The 26,348-nt window shown below is 54.3% G+C and overlaps 2 protein-coding genes across 5 annotated transcripts in view; one reads left to right on the top strand and one right to left on the bottom strand.

Annotated features, from left to right (window-relative positions):
* The window catches only part of LOXL2 (lysyl oxidase like 2), a 97,525-nt gene extending 77,695 nt beyond the window's left edge, over positions 1 to 19,830 (top strand). For 3 of the 4 annotated variants that reach the window (XM_003937173.4, XM_074384064.1, XM_074384063.1), the window contains exons 10-14: positions 2,491 to 2,734; positions 9,927 to 10,042; positions 11,145 to 11,281; positions 14,589 to 14,700; positions 15,409 to 16,358. In XM_003937173.4, the coding sequence (XP_003937222.1) occupies positions 2,491 to 2,734; positions 9,927 to 10,042; positions 11,145 to 11,281; positions 14,589 to 14,700; positions 15,409 to 15,488 (689 nt within the window). In that variant the 3' untranslated portion in view covers positions 15,489 to 16,358. Of the gene's footprint in view, positions 1 to 2,490; positions 2,735 to 9,926; positions 10,043 to 11,144; positions 11,282 to 14,588; positions 14,701 to 15,408; positions 16,359 to 18,019 lie in introns of those variants that run through there. The other variant, XR_012513273.1, reaches the window with a different exon arrangement.
* R3HCC1 (R3H domain and coiled-coil containing 1) lies at positions 17,069 to 26,282 on the bottom strand. The gene is made up of 8 exons (XM_010347738.3): positions 26,233 to 26,282; positions 25,766 to 25,893; positions 25,249 to 25,386; positions 23,646 to 24,249; positions 22,291 to 22,463; positions 20,513 to 20,583; positions 18,455 to 18,550; positions 17,069 to 17,380 (listed from the first exon to the last, which is right to left on the bottom strand). The coding sequence occupies exons 2-8, from the start codon at positions 25,771 to 25,773 to the stop codon at positions 17,250 to 17,252; spliced, it is 1,221 nt and encodes a 406-aa protein (XP_010346040.2). The 5' UTR covers positions 25,774 to 25,893; positions 26,233 to 26,282; the 3' UTR covers positions 17,069 to 17,249.
* Positions 26,283 to 26,348: the final 66 nt, after the last annotated feature.

Below are 26,348 nucleotides of genomic sequence, written 5' to 3'. Positions count from 1 at the left end.
CCCCCTCCCAGGCCACCCTGATGTTGTCCAGCCCCCTCCCAGGCCACCCTGACCTGTCCTCAGCATCTGCACCACACTGGCTTTGACCCTCCCTTGTGCCACAGGGGCCTGCACAGGCTGGTTTTTTGGTCTGAAGCCTCCCCAACTTCATCCTTAGTGTATTTCCTCCATTCCCCACTCATCCTTCAGAGAACAACTAAAACACAGCTTCTCCCAAAGCAGCCTTCCTGACCACCCACCCGACAGGCTCCTCCTGTTACAATTTCCATCATGCCCTACATTTCTCCTGCCAGCTCTTGTTGCAGTAGTAATTATTATGGGCTTAATAAGTCTCTCTCTTGCTAGAGTCTGGGGTAGTTCCACATCTGGCTTGCTCAGCTCCGTTCAGAGAGCCCAGCATGGTGCATCGTAATACTTGAGCCATGGGTAGGTGGAAGGTGGCCACTTAGGCGCTCTGCTGCCTGCTGGATGCAAAGGAGGCCAAGTCCCAACCCATGGCAGGTTGGGAGTGCAGGTCCCAGGCTACCAGCTAATCAGAAACCATGGCACATTAACAGATCCCTCTCCTCATGAGCTGGAGGGCAGGCCCAAGTGGAGACTCCCGTGCTTACCTGAGAGGTATTCAGAGGAACCATCTACTAATAAGAGACTCACACGACACCCTCAGAAAAAAAAAAGCATACCCAGAATACTTGGTGCAGGGCAATGCTGCATCCTGGCATAGCCTCCATGAAGTAATACTTGTCAATCAACAGGAGCCTCCTGACTTATGGCTTCCATGCCCTACACCACATGCCATCTGTGTGTGCCCTTTCTCTGCCCTTCGGTTCCACAACCAATTCTTGTGAATGGATCTGCTCTCTAGAGGAGGCCAGCTCTGCCAGGTGCCAGTGAGCTCACAGCATTGACTGAGAACCTGCTGAGCTCTGCCACAGCCTGTAAGCCTAGTGGGGAGGAGGGGGAAAAGGGAGACAGAGCTCCCTCCAGGTGCTGATGAACTTGAGAGAAGCAAAACTCACAGACTGTGCTTGCTTGAAATTTATAAGCAGTTCTGCCAAGCAGTCTAGGGGGAAAAAAAATTACAAGCGGCTGGTCAAAATTAAAGATGGCAGGATCTCGTGATCACTAATTCATATGTGGCATTTTTCTGTGTACTAGAAATGTTCACTGAAAGAGCCTTTTTTTCTTTTTTCTTTTTTTTTTTGAGGCAGAGTCTTGCTCCGTCGCCCAGGCTGGAGTGCAGTGGCATGATCTTGGCTCACTGCAGCCTCCACCTCCCGGGTTCAAGCCATTCTCCTGCCTCAGCCTCCCAAGTAGCTGGGATTACAGGCACCCACCACCATACCTGGCTGATGTTTGTATTTTTAGTAGACATGGGGTTTTACCATATTGGCCAGGCTGGTCTCAAACTCCTGACCTTGTAATCTGCCCACCTCGGCCTCCCAAAGTGCTGGGATTACAGGTGTCAGCCACCACCCCAAGCTGAAAACACACTCTTAAGGATAAAGCCTACAGTTAATCCTTTTGCAAAGAAGCTAAGCCTCCTAATATAATTGTTTAGTAAACACAGATTGTAGCCATCAGTCATTTTTTTAACACCTGCTATGTGCAGTGCACTAATTGAGTAAATCAAGCATTTAAAAGACAGGCACCTGGGGAAAACTGGTCCGGCAGCAGTGTGTGCCGTGGAACCTGCAGAAACCTGCGAGAAGGCAGTTTGGCAAGAGGAATCAGAGATTTAAAAATAGACGGTCCTTTCTCCTAGCAATTTCACTTATAGAAATATATTCTCAAGAAAAAAATAAGTTATATGCACAGATGTACTACAGGGTGTTTATCACAGCTTATAACAAAAATTCCAAGCAACCAATGTATCTAAAATTATGAGAGCTAGGAATTAAATATGTAGCCATGAAGTGAGTGTGCTGTAATGGATATATGTCAGCATGAAAGTATGTTAAGATGTATTTTAAGGGGAACAGTATTAGCACATCATGTATCTACATACAGTATTATACATGTTCATTCCCAGAAGACGATGACTAAGGCATTAGAGGTGTTCTCTCTGGGTAGCACAATCACATCGTCGTCGTTTTTTTTTTTGCATTTTATTATGGAAAATTTGAAGCCACTTAAAAGTAGAATAATAGAATCAACCCCCATGTTCTCATCACCCACATTCAGTGCTTCCCAGGAGCTGGCTCTGTTGACCACGGTCTGCACTTAGCTGGTAGCCTGGGACCAGGTGAGTGAGATGTCAAGATCGCGCTCATCCGCACTGATAACTGAGGAGCTGTCAAAGAGGACTCAGAGCAGAGGGAAAGAGTAACTTAGAGTCTTCCTAACAAGAAGGTAACCTTGAGCAGCCCTTGAGCCCTTCCTGAAGGTGACGGCAGGCAGGAGAGGGTTTTGTCGCAGCTCAAGAATCAGAAGTAGAACCCTTGGGAAGGGGGTCTCTTGTCTTGCTGACCAGCGTGCCGTCCTCCCCAGCCGCCCCGGACCTGGTCCTCAACGCGGAGATGGTGCAGCAGACCACTTACCTGGAGGACCGGCCCATGTTCATGCTGCAGTGCGCCATGGAGGAGAACTGCCTGTCAGCCTCGGCCGCGCAGACCAACCCCACCACGGGCTACCGCCGGCTCCTGCGCTTCTCCTCCCAGATCCACAACAACGGCCAGTCCGACTTCCGGCCCAAGAACGGCCGCCACGCGTGGATCTGGCATGACTGTCACAGGTAGGCCCAGCCCACCACCCTCCCCACTAAGCTGCCCGGCGGACATCCTGCAGGCCCCAGATGTGGGTTCAGAGTCGCCAGGGTCACTTAGAGCCAAGAGGCTGCATGACCCACAGAAAGGTTCCTCCTAAAGGGGGCTTGCGTCTGCCACACTGGCTGTCACATTTCCCAAAGACATTCTCCACTCCAAGTTCCCTTGGTCTGCCGCCCTTCTTCCTGCCCACAGTGTTTCTAACGTCAGGAAACACACTTTGAGTGCCCGTACCTCCTCATTGACCTTCAGCCAACGGTTTCCAAGTGTGTCCATAGGTTTGTGCCAGGTACTCTAGGCTCTGTGGTTGTTGGACTCTGAGTTCTTTTAGAAATATTCCCAGCCTGTAATACCTGAACTTTGGGAGACAGAGGCGGGCGGATCACTTGAGGTCAGGAGTTCAAGACCATCCAGGCGAACATGGTGAAACCCTGTCTCTACTAAAATAGAAAAAATTAGCTGGGTGTGGTGGCACACACCTGTAATCCCAGCTACTGGGGAGGCTGAGGCAGGGGAATCGCTTGAACCTGGGAGGTGGACGTTGTAGTGAGCTGGCCTGGGTGACAGAACAAGACTCTGTCTCAAAAAAATGTGTGTGTGTGTGTGTATATATATATATACATATATATATATATATATATATATTCCACATAGTGGTATGTATTTTAAATACCTCTAGGAAGACAGGATGTGGAAACTGCAGTCTGGGCCCAGGAGTCCTCAGACCTTGTCTCTAAACACAGCCGTGCCTCTAGCCAGCTGCATGATGTTGGCTCAGCTGGGCCATGTTGCCTGGGACCTCGCCTGTCCCTTCCAGCTCTGTCCGTTTGTGGACCTGATCCAGTGCTACAAATCCCAGGCAAGGACAGAACAGGGTGAAATCCTACAGCCAGCCAGGGCTGGAGCCACCACAAGCCATTTGCGCATCCTCTCCCTTTTCCTCTGTCTGTTTTCCCTTTCTTTGCCTGGCCTCTTAATCTAATCCAGAATCTGTTGTCTCTGGCCTGCCTGTTGAGGGATTTTCTTGCTCAGACCTGAGCTGGGTGGGTAAAGGGAAGAGAAGCAGGTATGCTCTTGGAAAGGAAGGAAGAGAGCCTTCTGCCACTTCATACAGCAGGAAGCCCCCTTTGGGGCTGCAGACGGTGACTTAGTCATTGCCCTTCTCCACACTCGGAAGGCCCATCTGTACAACCGAGGCTTTGCACTACATCCTGCTTCTCAAAGTCAGGTCCTCGGACCCATGGTATCGGCCACCACGTCAGAGCCTGGGAGCTCCTCAATCCCAGGGCACACTGCAGACCTATGCATCAGCATCTGCATTTAGCAGGACTCTCAGGTGGCCGTGTGCACACTGGAGTCTGAGAAGCCCTCGTTTAGATGATGTTAGGCACTGTGGCAGCTCTGGAATGTGGCCATCACTGTTACAGGCAGAACTAACATGTCCTGTCCCCTTCTAAGTGTCAGGCTCAGTGAAACCTCGTTTTCTTAGGGAAGGACACGGAGGTTGGGAGTTGTCTCTTGCCCAAGATAATGCTAGGAGTTGCAGAGAGCAGGGATCTGGGCTCAGACCTGTCTGACTCCAAAGCACATACCCTTTTCTTTTTTTCTCTGCTGACTCTGCATCAGAAATCTATCTTTGGCTTTTTTTTTTTTTTTTTTTTTTTCATATTGCAACTGATGACCTAGTCACATTCAAATCAGTTTGGGATAGAGTTGTTCAACTAGTCTCACAAGAAAGGACTATGGTAGAATTCAGTGAACGTTCTGAATGTCCTAATTAGCCCAAGAAGGTATGGTTTTTTGTCTTTTGTTTTTTTTGAGACGGAGTTTTGCTCTTGTCGCCCAGGCTGGAATGCAATGCCATAATCTCGGCTCCCTGCAACCTCTGCCTACTGGGTTCAAGTGATTCTCCTCTCTCAGTCTCCCAAGTAGCTGGGATTACAGGCGCATGCCATTATGCCCAGCTAAATTTTGTATTTTTAGTAGAGATGGGGTTTTATCATATTGGTCAGGCTGGTCTTGAACTCCTGACCTCAGGTGATCTGCCCACCTCGGTCTCCCAAAGTGCTGAGATTACAGGTGTGAGCCACTGCATTCGGCCAAAGGTGCAGTCTTTACAGAGAAGCATGCCAGTCTTCTTCAGGGTGTAAGTCAGAGTAAAGTTATGATGATATGGGTGCTTGGCTCCCTTCAGGGAATGTGTGGGTGGAACTCCTGGGCAGGCAGGGGCTGTTGCTGCCTATGGGTCTATAAGCAGAAGATAATTGCATCTCAGCCCTGCATATGGCGGCCCACCCAGAGATTACATGGTAGGAACCTCCCTGTGCCATATACTTACTCTCCAAGGATCGGTCTCCTCCAAGAATAGGCAAACGGTGACATCCTGGAAATGTTCTTCTGATCTGGCCCTGGGGATTGTGGCTCCCTGTCCCCGCCACACACCGCTTTTCCTGTGGTCTGTTTTATTTCTTTGCTTACAGATACTCCAGTCAGTGGCTTGGGAGGGGAAGGAAGGACATGCTGGGCACACGTAGCTTCTGCTCGCCCCGTCCTGGTCCGTAGCTGAGAAACGATGACCATAAGATCCTAGGTCCCTTAAGGGGGGTCCCTTGAGCACCAGGTGACTTCGCCAGGCCTCAAACCTCTATTGGTTTCCTTTGGGAAGCTGATGAGAGCTGGCTTGTCCTCTCCTCAAAACACACATTTCTAGAAATTTAATAGCCTATGTCAGCAGATTTGCAGACACTCTGAAGGCCATCTGGAGCCTCGCTTGAGAACCCTGGCTCAAAAAAGTGGGAAAAAAATGCTGTTTCCAGTTTAACTGATGCTGCCTCAAGGAGGAGGGCTCTGTTCTTGGAAAGCCCTTGGCTGAAACACCGAGATTGGCCACCTTGGAAGTTTGCACGGCAACCATACCTGGAGGAAGCTGCCCCCGGACTTGTTCTGTCTCACGTGCACTGCGCCCTGGCCGACGCTCTCCATGCAGTCCCTCTCCTGCCGCTTGTGGGGATGTGCCCGCTCGACTGGCACAATGTGCCACAGCTCTAATGGGACAGGGCACTGGGCACAGATGCACACCAGGCTGCACAGGACGAGGGGCTTGGCCCTCCCACCTCAGGGGAGCCCCGGGAGAGCAGCTAGGAGTTGGAGAAGCAGGGGGAGTGGGCTGCAGCTCAGATGACAGTCCTCTGGGTCAGGGATGGCATGGCTGCAAAGAGGAGAGACTCCCTTCCCTCCACCCTGCCTGCCCCATGTGCGGCGCAGCTTTCTGGGAGGCTCAAAGCCCACAGATGTGATGTGGCCCCTGGGAGCCCATCTGAGGCCCACATTGTATCTGTGGGGCTTGCTGCTGCCAAGGGGCTGCCTGGCACAGGGGGATGGCAGGTGGAGCAGGCAGGAGGGCCTCTGCCTTCCCAGCCGCTCCTCCTGGGATGGAAATACCCCCAGTGTTCTCTGAAAAGAGGACAGGAGGGTTGCCCCACTGTCGCAGAGCACCTCCAGGACTGTCCGTTCCAGATGCCCCGGGGGCATATGGCTGCAGTGGGAAAAGATGTAGATCGCAAGTGTCTCCTCTACAAGGGGCACCAAGGCTGGCTGCGAGTTTCACTGGGGCCACCAGTGACCCAGGATAGCAAAGAACATACCTGCATCGCCCATCTTCCTCTGAACCAGCTTTATCTGCCATTCGTTTTACATCTAACACCTCCTCTCTTGGCAAGTGCCATGTCTTAAAACACTGAGCTCTGGGCTAGGTACAGTGGCTCACACCTATAATTACAGTACTTTGGGAGGCTGAGGCAGGCAGATCACAAGGTCAGGAGATCATGACCTTCCTGGCTAACACGGTGAAACCCTGTCTTTACTAAAAATACAAAAAAATAGCCGGGTATGGTGGTGGGCATCTGTAATCCCAGCTACTCAGGAGGCTGAGGCAGAAGAATCACTTGAACCTGGGAGGCGGAGGTTGCAGTGAGCCGAGATCACACCACTGCACTCCAGCCTGGGCAACAAAGCAAGACTCTGTCTCAAAAAAAAAAAAAAAATTTGCCAGGTGTGGTGGCGCACGCCTGTAGTCCCAGCTCCTCTACAGGCTGAGGCAGGAGAATCACTTGAACCTGGGAGGCGGAGGCTGCAGTGACCCAAGATCACATCACCGCACTCCAGCCTGGGTGACAGAGTGAGACTCCGTCTCAAGAAAAAACCAAAAAACCACTGAGCTCTGGGGTCTCACTGTAGAAGGCTGTGCCTCCTTTTGTCAAGATCAAGTGACCTCCGCCAAGCGTCAGGCTCTCTCCCCTTGGCGTCTAGATTTTCCTTCCAAGTCCAGGCTTCCCTAACTCTGCCCCAGGTATCCAGGCCCCTACTAGACACCACAGCAGCTCAGCCTGGGAAGAGAAGGAAGACCTTCCTCGACAGACTTGCCATCCCATCTTCCCGGAGTCCTCTGTATTTCCTGGGGGGTATGGGTGGGTAGTGCTGGTGGCAGGGGGTGCTCTAGGCTCTAATCCAGGTAGCTGGGAAAAAGATGTAGCCCCAGGGAGGGGTGACCGCATACGCCCGAGAGGACAGAGTCAGAGCCAGGGAAAACTGGGAGGCCACGAAACCAGCTGCTCCCCTCTGAGTTTGCAGGGGAAAAAATGAAGCTGGGGAAGACTTAAATCAAGTCTGCAGGAAGCTGAGGAGCAGGACAGGGTTAGCCTTACAAGAGTCTGTCTGTGCACTCCGTCTGAATTCTGTTTAGACAACGGAGCATCAACCTATTTCTCTTCAGTCTTTCCAGCTGGTAAACATGGTCACATAAGCTCCTCTCTGAGCGATGCAGACATTTTTCAGGCAGTGAGTCAGACCTCATGTCTCTTCTTGCTCCTTCAAGAAGCCAAAATAGACTTTTTCAAAGTCGTCACTTCAGCAGCCACAAAATGCCTCCTTGTGAACAATCTCAGTGGACCCTGGGCTCCGTGTCATTTTACCCAGAAATATGAGTGACTGAGGGAAGCCAACTTAGCAACTCCCGATATTTTTAGCACAGGCAAATGCAGGAGGAAGGGAAAAGAGCCTCGAATTTCCTCCCAAGAAGCCTGTCCTGTTCCTGCTCATTGCTATCTTCCCCGTGCGCTCACGGCCATACACAGCAGAGGGAACCTGAGGCCAAACGCAGACAGCTGCGGAAGTGTAGGCCCAGTGGGAGTGGACGTGATAAAACTCCTGCTGCTGTTACTGCTGTGATGGGAGTGTCGCAAGCAAGGGGGCAGGTATGTCAAGTCCTCAGCACTCATCTGCTACCGGCCTTGCATTAGGTATTTGACACCATTCACCTTATTCAATTCTGCAGCTCCGAGAGCGGATAAAGCCACCCTCCCCTCTTTGCCGAAGAGGAAGCGCAGATCCGGGGACTCTGCTCATGACTTGGCATCTTGTTCGTCAGTTTCCCCCATTTTCCAAATGTCCCTGTAATGGCGGAGACAAGCGTGTAGGAACTGTTGCACGTTGCAGGTTGGAATCGGGCTAAGACAACCTGCTCCCTTCAGCCCTGGTCCTGGTCCGTGCAGGCTCTGGGAAGGCCCACAGCCACAGGAGACAGCCCCGTTTCCCTTGTTTATTCTGAACCAAGGGCTGTTCTAAACCAAGCGCATCACATTGTGTTCCAAGACTGCATCTGTTCTCAATTCCTCCCGAGGGAAGAGAGGGAGTGTCGTTATGTAAACCAGTGGCAAGGGACTTGGAGCCTGCCTGCACAAGCTCTCCCAGCAGAACTCCCTTCCAGAACCCCAGGGACGCACCTCCCTTTGCCACTGCAGCGTGCCCCCAAGGATGAGTCAGTGTCTCCTTCCCAGAAGGCTTCCCAGCTGTCTTTCTGCTGCTTCTTGCTCTATTCATGCAACGTGAGGAGCAGACTCGCTGCTCACCTCCCGGGGCTGGAGGCAAAGCTGCAGGCCTTTACTGACCAGGTCTGAAGCACAGGCACGACCCTAGGGCACCTGCATGTCCTGTGCAGGGCACACGTTCTCTTCCTTTCCATCTCTCCCCCTTAATCACGCCCCCTTCCCTTTTTTTGTTTTCTCCCTACCATATTCCGTTTAAAAAGACACCAAAATGTGGGGTTTTATAATTAGTCCAAAGAAAGTGCATCAACCATGAAGGGGCAGTGAGAGCCAGTTGCACGCGTATTAAAACAATAGCTGGGCCGGGCGCGGTGGCTCAAGCCTGTAATCCCAGCACTTTGGGAGGCTGAGGCGGGTGGATCACGAGGTCGAGAGATCGAGACCAACCATGGTCAACATGGTGAAACCCCATCTCTACTAAAAATACAAAAAATTAGCTGGGCATGGTGGTGCGTGCCTATAATCCCAGCTACTCAGGAGGCTGAGGCAGGAGAATTGCCTGAACCCAGGAGGCGGAGGTTGCGGTGAGCCAAGATCGCGCCATTGCACTCCAGCCTGGGTAACAAGAGCGAAACTCCGTCTCAAAAAAAAAAAAAAAAAAAAAACAAACAAACAAACAAAAAAACAATAGCTGACAAGGTGCGGTGGCTCACGCTTGTAATCCCAGCACTTTGAGAGGCCAAGGCGGGTAGATTACAAGGTCAGGAGATCGAGACCATCCTGGCTAACACAGTGAAACCCTTTCTCTACTAAAAATACAAAAAATTGGCCGGGCATGGTGGTGGGCACCTGTAATCCCAGCTACTCAGGAGGCTTAGGCAGAAGAATTGCTTGAACCCAGGAGGTGGAGGTTGCAGTGAGTTTGAGTTGAGATCCTGCCACTGCACTCCAGCCTGGCGACAGAGTGAGACTCGGTCTCAAAAAAAAAAAAAACAAACACAATAGCTGGAGCTCCTGTGCTTATCATATGCAGTGCTGGCTAATCCGCTCACCTTTCCGGTGCCCACAGCACCCCATGCGTTATGATGGTCATTCCTGTTCAGTGGAGGAGAGGGCGGAGGCCTAGCAAGGTGAGCAGCTGTCTGACTCCAGAGCCCTGAAGCTGCCTCTGAAGCACTGGCTTCCTTTTCCTCAGGCCCCTATCATCTACCCCTCTCCCTACCCGGCTCCTTCTTGTCCCCCAGAAGTTTTCCCAGAGGCAAACTGCCAGCCAGGCCTCTGCTTGCAAGCAGCAGTTGCTCCAGAAACTGACCTCCAGGCCATCTCTCTCTCCCTGCAGGCACTACCACAGCATGGAGGTGTTCACCCACTACGACCTGCTGAACCTCAATGGCACCAAGGTGGCAGAGGGCCACAAGGCCAGCTTTTGCTTGGAGGACACAGAGTGTGAAGGAGGTATCTATGGGCGGAATGGGGAGATGGGCGGCTTCAGAGGGACTCCAGTGCCCCCACCTCCACGATCACCTGGCTGGAGCCCAGGCTTGGTGCTCACCCTGTGTCACTCTGACCACTACCGCCGTTTCCTACCTGGACTTTCCTTAACTATAGTGAGGCACTGGGAGCATGGACACTATCTGGTTCCAGGGCACCAGGATCCCCCAGAGCTGTGCTGACAGGCACTGGTCGGTCCACAGGGCCTCCTGGACAAGATCCAGACCCTGAGGACCTGCTCCATCTGGGCTCAGTAGCTCAGACCTTGATGCCTCCGCCTCTCCCGCTCTGGCTGCCACCAACCTTTTTTCCTGTGTCTCAACACCAAGTTCCCTACCCCGCCAGGCTCTCACCCTTCAATTCCAACTCAAATACCCCCTTTGGAGCCCCTCCTACCAAGGCAGGAGTGGCACTCTGCTCACACCTCTAGTAGGTCGCCACACCTGCTCTGTGATCACCCTGTTTGCGCACCTGCAGCCTTGGGGGCTCTTCATGAAGAGACTTGTCATTTCTTCTCACTATACCCACTGTTTAGAGCAGTGTCTGGGCATGGCAGCTTCTCAATAAATGTGTGTTTAGTTTGTTATTCATTGAAGCGGCCTGCCGTGAAATCACACAGCAGGCAGGTATTGACCTCTTACTATGTGCAGATAACATGTAAGTGTCAGAGAGACGTCCTACACTCTGTCTTGCTGATCCTCCAGAGGAGACCGACAGCATGAACCCCATGTAATGTTAAGCCACAGACACCAGAGATTTCCCCGGTATATACACGTGCAGTTCATCTCCAGGCTGAGGATGTCACATAAAGTCCAGGGTGGATCAGAGTGGTCAGGGAGGGCTTCAGGGAGGAAGGGGACCTTGAGCCCGGCCTGAACAAAAAGGCAGGATGTGGGTAGGGAATCGAATGGGGGGTTCTACTGAAATGAGAAAGATTAGAAACCCACATAGTGGGATGGAATGCTGAGCCCAGATGAAGCAGTGGTAGGAGCCTTGGGAGCAGGAAGAGGCTGGGCAGTGGGACCATGGTTATATGGTGATGAGCTCCCCTCCCCACCGCCTGCAGACATCCAGAAGAATTACGAGTGCGCCAACTTCGGCGATCAGGGCATCACCATGGGCTGCTGGGACATGTACCGCCATGACATCGACTGCCAGTGGGTTGACATCACTGACGTGCCCCCTGGAGACTACCTGTTCCAGGTGAGGTGGCCGGGAAGGGGTTCCAGCCCTGCAGAGGCTGGGAGGGGAGGGCCACCTCCAGAGGCTCCTCCCTGTTGGTGTCCACACAGGGGCATGGAAGTCAGGCTGTCTAAAGGGCAAGGTGCTATCCCCAGAGGCCATCACAGTCCCATCAGTTAACCCAAAGATGTGAGGCATGAGGGCCTGAGGGCCTGAGGAATAGGGCATGCACAGGACCAGAGACACCGGAGACACTGATGTTCAATTTAGTTAACACCTGGTATATGCAACTTAAAACTCATCGGCAGGCTAGACTTGCTCCTCCGGCCAAGAGTTCACTCCATAGACGCTCAGGAACCCACCCCTCTTGTCACCTGTGGAGCTGTTCTCTCCACCATCCCTGTTTCTCTTAGTACTCCTAGCCTTCCTTGGTCTGTGCTGTCAAGACTGAAAGCAAAATCATAAACGGAGGGTCACTTGCCAGTGCCTGTGACTTAGTTCTTTCAGAAGTATCTGCCTCATAAAAGAAGAGCTACAGATGGGGCCATTCTCACTGCAAAGAAGTGAATCTGTAAGAGTAAAATATTGAACAGGAGAGACAGCCTGGCCAGGTGCCTTCTTTGTCAGAGGAGTTCCCAGGGTTTGTTTCTACATACCCTGCCTGAGGAGAAGCCAGGGGGCCTTGGCTTCCCACCTTCCTGAAAACAGCTGCATGTTCTGGCCAGGGCTCTAACTGGGGGAGACACGGGGTGTTGTACCCCTAATGTCTCCCGGTGCCTGGGTCCACGGCACCTGCAGAAGCTTTATCCCACCCTCTCACTGTCTCCCACGTTCCCCACCCCTCTCATTTTGCAGCTTGCCCTGTTGGGCAGCAAGGTGCATGTGCAGAAATGTGTCATTCCACCTTGAAAGCTTTCCTGAGGGGGCATTCAGCCAGCCCAGGGCCTGGCACACGGTCCCCACCAACAGACAGCCCTCTGAAGAAACACCTTCAGAGAACAGACCACAGAGGGGCTTTCAGAGGATTCCTGGGCAGTTTCAGAGGCTGGAAAGCAGACAGCCAAACACTTTTCCACCCACAGGCCCAGAACCACAGACTTGGAGAGGCCTAGCCAGAGGGTTATTTATTTTAAAAGATGAATAGCCGTGGCCATGTGCACGTATACACTGCCTGTGGTTTCTGTTTAAGGTTTGTTCTCACTTTGCTGGGTGAGAGTGTCTCTCCCTGTTTTCTGGCCAGTGCCATCCATTGAATATCTAAGCCTGGGGAATGCATTGTTTCATTTAATCTCCCAAGGAAGGGGTGTCATCACTGCCCTGATTTCACTGCCACACAACCCCAGACACATCAACTCTGTATTTTGTGTTCCGGGCCCCTAAATGATACAGTTAGCAAATGGACTCATTAGAAGCATATTAATGCCTCTGATTAATCAAAAAACACATTCCCCTTAATATAGACATTGAGCTTTAGGCACTACAAGCACCTGCCTGGGGATTGATGGGACACAAGTGCTGGCCTTGACTTCAGAGATCAGTGGTGCTGTGAAGGACAGGAGGAGGGGCTGGGCGAGGGGGAAGTAGGCTTCCATGCAGAGGGGCTGTGCAGGGCTCAGAGGTGGGGCTCAAGAGGCCTCCTGGCTCCTGGTGGCCCCTGCTTTATCCACTTTCTCATCTTTTCCTAGATTCACAGACACACAGGGGCTTAAAGCCACTTCCTGCAGGCCCTCATGAGACTTCGGCCTGCAGTAGATGAGTGGAGAGCAACTATGGGGAACACAGATTTCCAGCCCCACCTCCACCCCACATGTCACAGTGGCCCTTGTGCCCCCAGCACAAGCCCTTGCTGCATCTGCTGCCCTCACAGCTGCAGTGTGGAGACACCTGGGTGGCCAGAGCGCTGCCTTGGCCTGCACAGCCAGAGGCCTTGGCATGTGGACCTGTGTTTGCCCCATACCATGCGTGAGCCAGAGACAAGGGGGCAGCTAGAATGGTTGGGTAGATTTCACGCCTGTAATCCCAGCACTTTGGGAGGCTGAGGCGGGTGGATCACAAGGTCAGGAGTTTAAGACCAGCCTGGCCAAGATGGTGAAACCCTGTCTCTACTAAAAATAAAAAAATTAGCCAGGCATGGAGGCAGACGCCTGTAGTCCCAGCTGCTTGGAGGCTGCGGCAGAAAATTGCTCAAATCCAGAAGGCAGAGGTTGCATTGAGCTTAAATTGCACCACTGCACTTTAGCCTGGGTGACAGAGCAAGATGCTGTCTCGGGGGAAAAAATAAATAAAATAAAATAAAACTCAAGCCGCCCCAGCAGAATGAGACTTGCACCTTCTCAGCTAAAGGGCCAGGGTCCCAGCAGGACACAGCTGGACCAGTGCAGGCCCCAGAACAGCCCCACTGGGCCCGAGCACAGGGCTGGCTGCCAGGCTGGCCACCCTTCCCCACAGCACCTCTTTGGGCAGGCCCAGCGGCCTGCTGAAGGGTCATGTTCAGGCCTTTCTGGGGCCCCAAATTTAGAGAATGTTCCTGAATGAGCAGCTTGTACCTGCCTCACTGCTGTGGGCCACAGCCCTTCCAAATGTGGCAGGACCCTCGGGCAAGGCCTGTCACCTGATCCTCTGCCCCTCTGTTCACTGCTGTTGGCTTTTCTCCCTCCACCTGCCTTTCTCTTCTCTCTTCGGGTCCTCACCCCAAATCTCCTCTTTGCTGTCCCCTCACAGACACCCTCTCAGAATATGTCCTTCCTATTCCTGCTGTTCTGGGCAACATCCCTGCAGCTGTGGGGATGCGGAGGCAGGAGGGGTGGAAGGACGGGGAGAGGGTGCAGCCTCTCCAGCAGCCCCAGAGCCCAGCCCTGGGCCAGCAGAGCACGCAGGGACACGGATCCCCACGTCCCACCCATCACTTCATAGAGAGGAAGGGACGTGTCCACAGTCACATGGCTGTGACGAGTGTCCCATCTCCAGTGCCCAGGCAGCCCTCTTCCCACACTGCCCAGTCCTTCCTGCACCCTTCTGCTTCCCTTCAGCATCTTCTGGGGCCTCCCCAGACCCCAACTCCTGCCTCTCCCGGAACTCCCAAGAGGGGGTGACCCCTTTCTGAAGGCCCACTCTGCATAGAGGGGTGTGTGTTACACTGACATGGACAGAGGGTGGGATCTCCCTGTCCTGCCCCAAGGACTTTGTTGAGACCCACAGACCCCTCTCTTGGGTCCCGGCACCTGCCATGCTTCCCTTCCCCGAGGTCACTGGTCTCACAGAGCCGCGGGCCTGGGTGGAGGTGGCCGCAGAGGGAACCAGCAGCCTCCTCTGTCCCAATTCTCCACAGGTTGTCATTAACCCCAACTACGAGGTTGCAGAATCCGATTACTCCAACAACATCATGAAGTGCAGAAGCCGCTACGACGGCCACCGCATCTGGATGTACAACTGCCACATAGGTAAGGCCCAGGCCACCCTGCTCCAGGAAGCAGGCGAGAGCTGCCCTACTTTCTCAAGGACCCAGAGTCAGCTTCCTAATTTGGGTAAAGAGCTTGGGGAATGCAGCCAGCACCACATTTCCACATTCAGGACGGAAGCCACAGACACACAGGCCTGGATGGAGACTAAGTTTTTACAGCCAGCTCGGGCCACGGAGAGAGGGTGGTATAGGCCCCGGGCTGGCCCAGTGCAGACCCCAAGGCTATTTAAGGGTTAGAGCAGAGGCCACTGGCTCATTTTGCATGTGACCTCAAAAATGTGGGCGTCAGCAATTTGTGGATGCTGCCTATCAGGTTTTTCTGTCAAAAGCTGGAAGCTGGCAAACCACTGTTATTTCTGGTCTCCAGTAAAGACGGTTTTTCCCTGGATGATGTGATTTGGGAACAAAAAGGGAAGGCAGAGCTTTTTCCTGTACAGGAACAGTCATGGGCCTCACTCTTGGCGAGGTTAAAATTAAAGGCACTATATTTATCCACTCGTTCAGTCAACTTTGACAGAGCACCTGCTGTGTCCCCAGCCCTAGAGATGGCCAGCACCTGGGACCTGTCCTTGTGAGGTCGCACAGGGGGGGTCCCAGCAGAGCCCCTGAGGCCCACTCCCCTAGCTCAGGGTCAGGCAAGGCCTGAGCATCTCATTACCCACTCTCTTTCCCCAATTCTCGCTCTCAGGCGGTTCCTTCAGTGAAGAGACAGAAAAGAAGTTTGAGCACTTCAGCGGGCTCCTAAACAACCAGCTCTCTCCACAGTAAAGGCGGCTGTGTGGTCACCTCCTGTCTTCAGGCCACACCACATCTTCCCTGGGACTTCCCCCACAAGTGAGTCTGAATGAACGCCACGTGCCCTCGCCCAGCCTGGCCCCCACCCCATCCAGACCCTACAGCCATGTCCAAACTCAGGAGGAAGGGGACGTTCCCGTCATTCGCCAGGGGCTGCTGCCTGACCTTGGGGCCTGAAAAGGCCTTGGAGGGTGCAGTTTGTCCACAGCGCTGCAGGAGGAGCACCAAGAGCCAACCTTGCCCAGGATGAGGCCCACAGACAGGTTGTCACCAGCTTGTCCCATCTAAGCCACCAAGCTCACCACAGACACAGTGGGGCCACACTCTTCTCCAGTGACACGTGGACAAATGCAGTCTCATCACCACCCAAGAGAAGGTCAGGTCAAATCCCATTTCTCCTCCTCTTAGGTCATTTTCAGCAAACTTGAATGTCTAGACCTCTCTGCCCAGGAAACCAGCACCCTCTACTATAGTCTACTATAGGCACATAGATAATGCTGCCACGTGGTGTCTGACTCAGTGAGCCCAGACTTGGTGCTTCTCTCTCTACCTGCCCCCCTTATTTTTCAAGATACTATATATTATATTATATTTTCACAGACTTTTGAAACACAAATATAGTGGTATTTAATATCGGACATCTGGGTCTTTGGAAGTACAGCTCTAACGAAAAACCAGCCCACCTGTGTAAGTGACTCATCTTCCTATTGTTCCAATTCTGTGGGTTTTTGATTCAACGGTGCTATACCCAGGGTCCTGGGTGACAGGGACGCTCACCGAATACCATGTGTCATCACAGACACTTACACATACTTGAACTTGGAATAAAAGATTTATGATACATGCCTATGTTTCCTTTGACCCACAGCACGTGGGCCCTGAGCAGTGGGCTTCCTATGTTCAGTGGCCAGAAGCAGAGCTTCGGATACATTTGTGGTTTCCCTGCAGTGGACATGGGTCCCCAGATCCCCTCCAGCCCAGCGTGGCCACCAGGGGCCTCCTTCAATAGGCTCTAAAAGGGGCAGCTCCTGTCCTCTGAGAGAAGTAGTCCAAGGAGACTGCAAAAAGCCACAGAACAGGAATCATAACCTTTCTTGAGCTCCTATGGTTTTTACTGACACTTGTCAGGAGGTATAGAAGTTGTGCTAGGGCCGGACGGAAAGTCTAGATTTAAACAGCCACAAGGCACTTCTCAAAGGAGGAGGGCATCGTTTCACAGGACAGGGGCTCCCAGCTCTTCCTGGTGGCAGTGGGGGAGGCTAGTTCCAGCCAGCCACTCACCCAGACACAGGGGCTCCCCCTTGTGTCAATAGCATGTGAGGGCCCGGCAAACCAGAGGGCAGGTAGGACCATGTTGGCACCACCCACCCAAACCACATGTGAACCCAGCGCCCAAAACCAGGCAGGCTGTGCACAGAGGCCCTGCAGGCCCAGCAGGGAGCCTCCCGGCCAGGCTCCTCCAGTGACCTTCCTTCAGCAACTGCAGGCCTCCACTGCAAGGTGGAACAGCACCCTCTAGCGTCCCCCGCAGACCCCATTTCAAACCAATCACATTAGAACAATGTGAGTTTTTATTTTTTCTCCATTTCTGGGACTAAACTGAACTAAAGCCCACCTTGCCTCATGATGAAGCCTGAGGGTGGCGTGGGGCTGCTCCGGCATCTGTGAAGGCTTATGGTGTTGGGGCGCCAGCTACGTCGGGGTGCAGATCCAGGCCAGCCAAGTCTCCAGGCCTCAGGGTGGCAGCAGACCCTGGACAGCAGGCCGCTCTTTCTTTTTGTGTTGGAGTCCCAGGGCCCGGGCCACCAGCCTCCGGGCCACGGTCACATTTGTCTGTGGCCTCTCCTTCATCAGATGCAGGAGTTCTAGAAGGGAAAGCCCACGGTGGGGACCTGAATACCAGGCCGTGGCTGCCTCTCCCCCAGCAATACAGCAGCCATAGAGGCCATCAGAGCCAGCCTCTCATGTGACGTGTGGGGCCTGTGCCCAGGTGTGCCCATGGCATGGCCCAATGCTCAAAAGGGGGGCCCAATTAGGGATCCTGGTCCCCCAGGGGATGCTGAGCCAAACCTGTCACCTCTCCATGCCCTTGTTTCTCTTGTCAGTATACTAGGGGGGGCTAAGGGGTTCATCCTGCACACCTCCCTGGTTTTTAGGGTCCTTTGGGAGGGATGTTAAGTCAGGATGGGACACCCAGAGCTCACAGACCTATGGACAGGATATTTATTCTTCCAAGAAACGCAGGACCATGTAGTCTACGTAACCAACTGTGAGAGCACAGCTAGCCTCAGCAGACGTCTTGCAGGCCCGTTTTACTAGTTGCTACTTTGAAGTCATGGAAAACTCATGTCTAAAATCTCCCACCATGGTTTCTGGAAGGAGGAGGGGAAAGGGAGGCACCAATGGTTATCTGGTACCTTCTACATGCCCTCCTCAGAGCTCCAGGCAGGTATGCCATGCTCTCAGTCCTCCAGGCTACCCTGCACTGTCTGCTTATTTTACAGAAGAAACCAACTCACACACTAAGTGACTTCCTCAAGGCCAACTGAAGTAACTGACAGAGCCAGGATCACACCCAGAGTGGACCCCAAAGCCTAGGCCCTTCCCGGCCCTGTGGATATGGTTTCCAGGGCCCTCCAGAAGAAAGACCAAGGTTTTCCCTGTGTGGTGCCCAGAAGAGGGTGTGAGCAGGAGGCCTCCCTGCGTGGTGGCTGGCAGATGCCACTCCCCAAGGAAGACCCCCGCCCTAGACACCCCCAGGCCTGCTAGGGAGGGGGAACACAGCCCCACGGACTACTACAGCCCAGGGCTCCCAAAAAGCAGAGAAATCAAGAGGTAAGAATGAATAGAGGGGAAGACCTGCCCAGCCCAGACACAACGCGCACGCATATGCATGCACAGATGCACAGCCTCCCCATCCAGGGACTTCGCTTCCTTACTTGGCCTCTGCAAGGCTTTGAGCTTTGACTGCTTGGTTCCCTGCGTGAGAGGCCGGATCTTGAGCACCGAGAACTCCTGGGTCAGGGCTTCAGCAGCTGCAGAGAGAAAGCAGGTGTGAAGTCATGCCCTCCTCCTCAGGACACCGAGGTACACCTATCACCCTGAACCCATGCAGCCATGTCATGCACCTGTGCCAAGTTCAGGGCAGGGCTGCTCCCACACCGCCCTGGATGGGCAAGAGATGACTGCCACCTGCTTGCCTCATCCCCCAGAGCCCCACGGGCCTGCACAGGGACACCTGCACCCAGAGGACACCTACCCCAGGCCAATCGGGGAACACGGTGAGGCTGTGATTCTGACATCAGAAGAGGTGGGCTCCCAGCTCCCAAAGCCCCAGGGCTTAACACAGCCTCTCCCCTGACCCCTTTTTTTTTTTGGAGACAGAGTCTTGCTAGAGTGCAGTGGCAACATCTTGGCTCACTGCAACTTCCACCTCCCAGGTTCAAGTGATTCTCCTGCCTCAGCCTCCCGAGTAGCTGAGACTACAGGCACACGCCACCATACCCAGCTAATGTTGGTATTTTTAGGAGAGACGGGGTTTCACCATTTTGGTCAGGATGGTCTCAATCTCCTGAGCTCATGATCCACACACCTCAGCCTCCCAAAGTGCTGGGATTACAGGCGTGAGCCACCGTGCCTGGCACCTCTCTCCCTTTCACCACTCAAGACCCTCTGGGAAACGCATTCACTGCCCCAAGTCACACCTGGCCTTGTAGCACCCCAGCTATTTACAGAGTAGAGCAGAGCAGAGCTGGGAGAGGCTTCGGTCCAAGCTGCCCACTGTTTGACAGAAGAGGAAACTGAGCCCAGGGAACCTGCTCCCGCCATAGACTGGAGGAGACCAGAATGCCACAGCCAACCTCAGCCAGAGCTCATTCCTCTCACAGCACAGGGCCGCCTCTTGGCCTCGCTCCCTGCCTTCCTTTCCACAGCCTCCCTCTCTGGGGTTTGAGACCCCACACTGCCTCGTTCCCTCCCTAAACACTGCCCCCTCCCTCCTGAGGACTGGCCCCACCAGCAATGACACTCCCAGCCCCCATCTTGGGTGTTCAGAAGGCTGTTTCTGGGAAGCCCAGTGAAGGGGGCATGGTAAGGGTAACTACAAATTGCACCAAACATAAGCACGGTGGGTGGCAAGGCAATGCAGGCAAGTGGCTGAGGGGGACTGGAGCACCAGAGTCACGGGGAGGTGCCGTGACACTCTCAGCGGTGACACTCAGGCTGTGTAACCTGGAGCACACACCCCACACTCTGGGAGCCTCAGGTCTCCCCAGCTGCACAATGGAGTAACCTGACCAAATCTTTGTTTTTTTGAGATGGAGTTTCACTTTTGTTGCCCAGGCTGGAGTGCAGTGGCACAATCTCGGCTCACCGCAACCGCTGCCTCCCAGATTCAAGCGATTCTCCTGTGTCAACCTGAGTGGCTGGGATTACAGGCATGGGCCACCATACCCAGCTAATTTTGTATTTTTAGTAGAGACGGTTTCTCCATGTTGGTCAGGCTGGTCTCGAACTCCCGATCTCAGGTGATCCACCCGCCTCAGCCTCCCAAAGTGCTGAGATTACAGGCATGAGCCACCATGCTTGGCTCTGACCTACATCTTGAGGCTGAAGTGAAAATCGAGTAAGAACGTATCTATTTGAACCATATGAAATTGCCAGAATTCGAATGCTTTTGGCCCATTAAAGCAGCGCTGTCCTGTGGTTTAATACAGGGACATCCACTGGGCTTGGCCCATGGCCCTTCCTCCGCAAAGGTAGCCTGAATCTGATGCCTTTTCATAGAAAGCACTAACACGATAGGAAGACCTTCAACATGAAGACACATAACTATGGGCCAGAGACCACCCGGCTCCACCTGTGTTTTAGGCTGGGAACAGAACCCCAAGAACTGCTGAGTCTGCACCCAGGAGATCGGTGGCCTCCACCCAGGGAACCAAGATCCTCCCTCTCAGTGGGGGTCTGAGCGAGGGCTAGGCCCACCGGGGGTGCCTTACCTGAGGCCAGGCAGGGAAAGATGCCGAGTGCGTGAGTGTCATCCACCCACTGGATCCTGAACCCCTTCTCTCTGTGGGGAGAAAGGAGACAGCACGATCAGGAAAGCAAGCAGTCAAACTCCTCTTCCAGTCTTGCCGCCGCGCTCCCTGACCTCCAGCCTGCAGATGCCATGAGCCCGAGGCAAGGGCCCATCTCTGGGACGGAGACCACCATTTGCACCAAACTTTCTCTGAAGCCCATATGGTCAGCTTCAGAAAGACAAATGTCACTCCTGTCAGTATGTCAGGCAGGCCACCAGTTTCCAGAACTAAAGAAGCCAGGACTCAAAGAGCTCGTATGGCATGACCCCAAGGAGGAAGAGGCTCCTCTCGGCCAATGCCATGGGGTGTGAGGCTGGGGTCGAAAGGGTTTCTGAGGTTGGGGAGGGGAACAGGACCTCAGACCAGCAGGCCCACCATGCTTCCTATTGCCCAGGACAGTGCTACCACAGTGCCACCTACCCTGCAGCCTGTGAGAGGCCTAAGGCACTGTGGTCCCACCCAGCTGAGGAAGGCACAGGGCCCCAGCCTGGCTGCACCATCAAGGTACAGAACAGAAGAACAGAGCGTGCTGCCCCTAACCGCCCCTGTGGCTCTTCTCCCACTCAAGGGCAGAGCACAGGGGAAGGCTTTTGGGAAGCAGAGTTAGCAAGGAGTGCCACGCAGAAAAGAGTTTCTAAAAGCCTAGGCAGAGCCGGGCACAGTGGTGCATGCCTGTAGTCCCAGCTGCTTGGAAGGCCAAGGTGGAAGGATCACTTGAGTCCAGGAGGTTGAGGCTGCAGTGAGCTACGATTGCACCGCTGCATGCCTGCCTGGGCGAAAGAGCAAGATCCTGTCTCAAAATAGAGAAGAGAAGGCCAGGCGGGGTGGCTCACGCCTGTAATCCCAGCACTTTGGGAGGCCAAGCCGGGCGGATCACGAGGTCAGGAGTTTGAGACCAGCCTGACCAACATGGTGAAACCCCGACTCCACTAAAAATAAAAAAATTAGCCGGGTGTAGTGGCACACACCTGTAATCCCAGCTACTCAGAAGGCTGAGGCAGAGGAATCGCTTGAACCCAGGAGGCAGAGGCTGCAGTGAGCCGGGATCGCACCACTGTACTCCAGCCTGGGCGACAAGAGCAAAACTCCATTTAAAAAAAAAAAAAAGAGAAAGAAAGCCTGAGCAGGAACCAAGAAGAGGAAGCAAAGATGGGAAATGAGAATAAAAAGGAAAAGAAAAAAGAAGGAAAGCCAGGAGGGTGGATCTAAGGGCCTGTGGCGAAGCTGAGGAAGAGGGAAGTCCCGTCTCTCAGTACCGCCTCTGGCCACCATCCCAACCTCCACTCTGCCCCACCAGGCAACTCAGTGCACCCTGGAAACAATTCCCACGTGGAGCTTGCCCGCAGCCTGCTGGAGACGCACTGAGCAGCCACTGGGAATCGGGAAAGGGGAGAAGAGGGGGCTGCTGCGTCCCTCGAGACTGAGGGAGGGCATGTGGGGTCCTGGCAGGCGTGTGGCCAAGCAGGGGGATCCGCCCAGGTCTAGGGCCTCCAGAGTGTGTCTGCAACCCACAGATCAGTGCTCCCTTTCCCAGGGATGGCCGGCAGGGCAAACTGCCCAGGAATACAGAGCCCAGGCCACACACCCACTTCTCTGTGGAGGATTCGGCACTGGGGGCGGGGCAGGCAAGCACCCGCAACTACAAACGGGTGTCCTTGCTCCTCTCCGAAGGCAGCACCTCCCTCGCCACCACTCACTGGAACTCAGAAAACGTTGCCAGCAGGTCCTCCGTCTTGAGCGCTGGTTCAAAGTCATAGATCTCTACCACGTGGGCCAGGTCCTTCTCGCCAGGCAGTTCCTCCGCGAAGGAGGACGTGTCCACGTGGATCTTCTCTATCTGAATCTCCTTCTTCGTCAGGTTGTGTGTGATCTAGGAGAGATCGGACCCTTTAGCAAGGGGAGCCTAGACATGCACCAAGAGCTCTGAGGGGAGAAGGGGCCCACCTGGCAAAAGTCGGGGCGAGACAGCAGCAGGCAGGCTGGGCTGGAAGGTCAAGAAGTGTGGGCTTTAGGGGAGGGCGCTTACTTGTATGGAGTCCCCACTAAATGACTGGCACTGACACACATAACGTTCCAGAGAATCTTGAGAACTATATTCTAGAAACCTGCTTTACAGATGGGGAAACCAAAGGCCCAAGAGTTAGGTAATTTCTCCCAAAATTGCAAAGTCAGTCAGAGGCAGAGCTGGGCAAGTCCAAGACCTTTCCCTCCCCTACTAGCGATGTGACTGATACTTGGCAGGGCTGTGGTGGGCATTCTTTATATATAAAATAGCAATAAAAGATGCCACCCTCCCACCAGAACGCACCACCAGTCTCGGGCAGACACATGGTTCCAAGGAAACAAGATTTGTGAGATAAAACTTCAGGCTAAAGAGTAATTTCCATGACTGGCATCAGTAACACATGACGAAGCGTCTGCACAGTCCCCTCCACAACCCAGTGAGGCCTGTATTATCATCTGATCACACGGAGTCCCTCCATGGCCCAGTGAGGCCTGTATTATCATCTGGTCACACGTAGTCCCTCAACAGCCCAGTGACACCTGTATAATCATCTGGTCACACAGAGTCCCTCCATGGCCCAGTGAGGCCTGTATTATCATCTGGTCACACAGAGTTACCTCCCAGGCCCAGTAAGGCCTGTATTATCATCTAGTCACACAGAGTCCCCTCCATGACCCAGTGAGGCCTGTATTATCATCTGGTCACAGAGTCTCATCCATGGCCCAGTGAGGCCTGTATTATCATTTGGTAACACAGAGTCCCTCCATGACCCAGTGACGCCTGTATTATCATCTGGTTTTATCATCAGATGAGGAAACTGACTCAGCAAAACAATATAACTTGCCCAGGGTCAAGCATCTCCTTGGCCCCAGCCCAAATCCACACCTCCTCTCCTGTGTTCCCTAAGGAATCCCCGTCACCCAACACCCAGCCCTGCTTCCCCTTGCACATGCCCTGCCCTCCACCCATAACCCTTGGTCCCCATCCACCCATGGCCACACCCACCTCACCTCCGCCCTCCCCTTCCGGGATCAAGAGCCTCATCACCTCCTGCAGCAGCTCACTGTAATCGTCCTCTGAGCAGCTGCTGGGGCCGTCCTCTTCCATCTCCTCTTCATCCTCTTCCTCCTCTGCCACTAGCCTCTTCTCCAGTGGACTCTCCTTCCCCTCTTCCAGGTCCAGCTGCAGGCTGGACTCAAGTTGTGTGGCCATCTCCGCCCTATCTCCCTTCCCTGACTGACTCTCAGGCTCCAGGGGCTCAGGGCCAAGAGGGTCAGGCAGTGGCTCATTCTCACACCTTTGTCCTGGGTCCTTTAGGTCCTCTGTTCCCTGAGTCGTCAGCACAGAGAGTCCCTGATCAGGGTTGGGGTCTCCAGCACCAACATCTCCAGACTCTTCTGGGTCCCTGCCAGCTTGGGCCTCTCCCTTGAGCCCCGAGGTAGAGGTCAGCGCCCCTTCTTCCTGCCTGCGCAGCACCCGGGGCACATACAAAGGCTGGTCTGGCTTGCGTCCACGATGCCACCGGCCAGCCCGGGCACCTCGGGGCCCTGCAACTGCTCCTTGGTTTGAGGTGGGCCGAGGACCATGGTACTTGCTGGGGTAGGAGGCAGCAGGGCGGCAGGAGCCCGAGAGGCCATCTGAACTGGGTACCCTGGAGCAGGAATGGGAGGAGGTCATCAGAGTGTGCAGGGGCCCAAAGGAAAATGATTTACTGGAGCCACCTGTCATTCAGGAGTGACAATCAGGTCAGCATTAGGTGAAAACCACAGCCAAAATAACCCTCGAAAATCCCTTAGGAAGAAATCATGGTAGAGGCTGTCACTATTTTTTTATTTTTTATTTTTGAGACGGAGTCTCACTCTGTTGCCCAGGCGCTGGAGTGCAGTAGAGCGATCTCAGCTCACTGTAACCCCCGCCTCCCAGGTTCAAGCAATTCCCTGCCTCAGCCTCCTGAGTAGCTGGGATTATAGGCACCTGCCACCACACCTCAATAAATTTTGTATTTTTAATAGAGGTGGGGTTTCAACATCTTAGCCAGGCTGGTCTTCAACTCCTGATCTCATGATCCACCTGCTTCGGCCTTCCAAAGTCCTGGGATTACAGATGTGAGCTGTCACTTTTGAACAAGCCCAGAGCAGCCAGCTCACCCTCTAGTGCTGTGATTCAAATTAGAAATCAGTCTGTCTTCAATTACACACTAGGGAGGTAAGCGCTTGCATTTAGGAATTATGCTATCAGAAAAACATGTAACTTCAAACACCAGGATCATAATCATTACAATAAGATGCCCACTGTGAGATGCACATGGGAGCAGAGGGGACCCAAGCCTGGCAGGGGCGTTTCTGCTCTCTGTGGGGCACAAGCTTCCTGAGAGGAATGCTGGGGAGGCCCCCCTCCCCTCCTCAAACAGATCTCTCTCTCTTTCCTTTCTCTCTTTTGGCCCAACCATATAGCTGATTTTGCCAGGAGAATTACACAAACTGCATGTCTGCCCCACTGTTGATGCAAAAAGCAGCACTGGCTAGGAATGGCAGCTGCCGGGGGTCCCAGCCCTAGCTCCACCCAGCGCCCTGCCCTTCCAAAGGCTGACCAGCTGGCCAGCCACCCACATACCCCTGCTGCAGGCACTCCAAGGTGGGAGGCTACACACCTGATGTCTTGGTGACAGATGACCGTCCTCCTCTTCCAGCCCTCCCCAACGGAGAAGCTGCTCAAGAGATCAAAATTCTCTGCTGTTCTATGGATCAGGTACCGGAGGCGACTGGAGAGTGGAGGGAAAAGAAGAACCCTGGGAAGGGACAGGGAGAAGTGCTGAGCAGGGATCCAGGGCCAGCCCCTGGGGCCTGACCCATACCAGGTCCACTCCCAGGTACACTGGGCTCCCTTCTGTCCCATGGGACCCAGGTGTACTGAAAGGATCTGAGCATAGAGAGAGGTGATCGCAGGGACCCACAGGTCCCATCCCCATCCCTTTGCCAGGCCCCTTCAGTCTCCGGACGATGCTCAGAATTACAAAGATGCAGCTGGAAGAGGCAGCTGGCGTTATGGAGACTAAAGGCCAAGGTCAGAGTCAGCGGCCAGGCACCACCCGGGGGAGGGGACACAGGCGGCTTGGGAACTCTGCCTTTCTCAGCAATGGGGCACCCTCGCCCCGAACACCAGCCTACTTTGACATCTCCTTCTGCAGCAGAAAGCGGTCCAGCTCCTCCTGGATCCGGTGGACGAAGTCATTTTCGGCTGAGGAGAGGAAGACACCGTCCAAGCAGAGAAGGGCCAGGGTGACCGGTGGGAGAGCCTGTAGGGGAGACGCGCAGGACCGGAGATCAGAGCACAGACCCCGGGATCACCCACGACCCCGCAAAGCCGGCACCGCAAGAGCCTCAGAAACCCTCTGGTCCAAGGCCCGGCTGCGGGGAAGTGATGCCAGGGACCCCCGGGAAGTCAGGGCTTAGGGGAGAGGTCTCCCGGCTGCTGCGCAAGGCTCTCGGCCCCGCCTGCCGTCGGATGCCGAAGGTGGCCCCGCACCCTGAGCTGCGCTCCTTCTCGGGGATCGCAGGGGCGTGCTCCAAGCGGCCCAGCTGCCCCTTCCCATCCCGGGGCCGAGGCTATCGCACCCCAGTCCCGCCGCACTCACCGCAGCCTCTCCGCGCGTGGCCGCAGCCCTTGGCGTCTCCACGGGCCTGCGCGTCCGAGCGCCCCAGAGAGGCCCCGGCCGCTGCGGGGACGCAGCGCCACCGCGCGGCCGGGGGG

This window comes from Saimiri boliviensis, chromosome 13, assembly GCF_048565385.1.
Source record: "Saimiri boliviensis isolate mSaiBol1 chromosome 13, mSaiBol1.pri, whole genome shotgun sequence".
NCBI lineage: Eukaryota > Metazoa > Chordata > Mammalia > Primates > Cebidae > Saimiri > Saimiri boliviensis.
The sequence above is the reverse complement of the archived record's forward strand: the minus strand, read 5'-3'. Positions and strand labels throughout refer to the sequence as shown.

Coding starts and splice junctions, on each gene's coding strand:
- R3HCC1 (XM_010347738.3), bottom strand. Junction 24,250..25,248: donor ATCTGTCACCAAGACATCAG/GTGTGTAGCCTC, acceptor TTCCTGCTCCAG/GGTACCCAGTTCAGATGGCC. Junction 20,584..22,290: donor GCAACGTTTTCTGAGTTCCA/GTGAGTGGTGGC, acceptor TTCTCCCCACAG/AGAGAAGGGGTTCAGGATCC.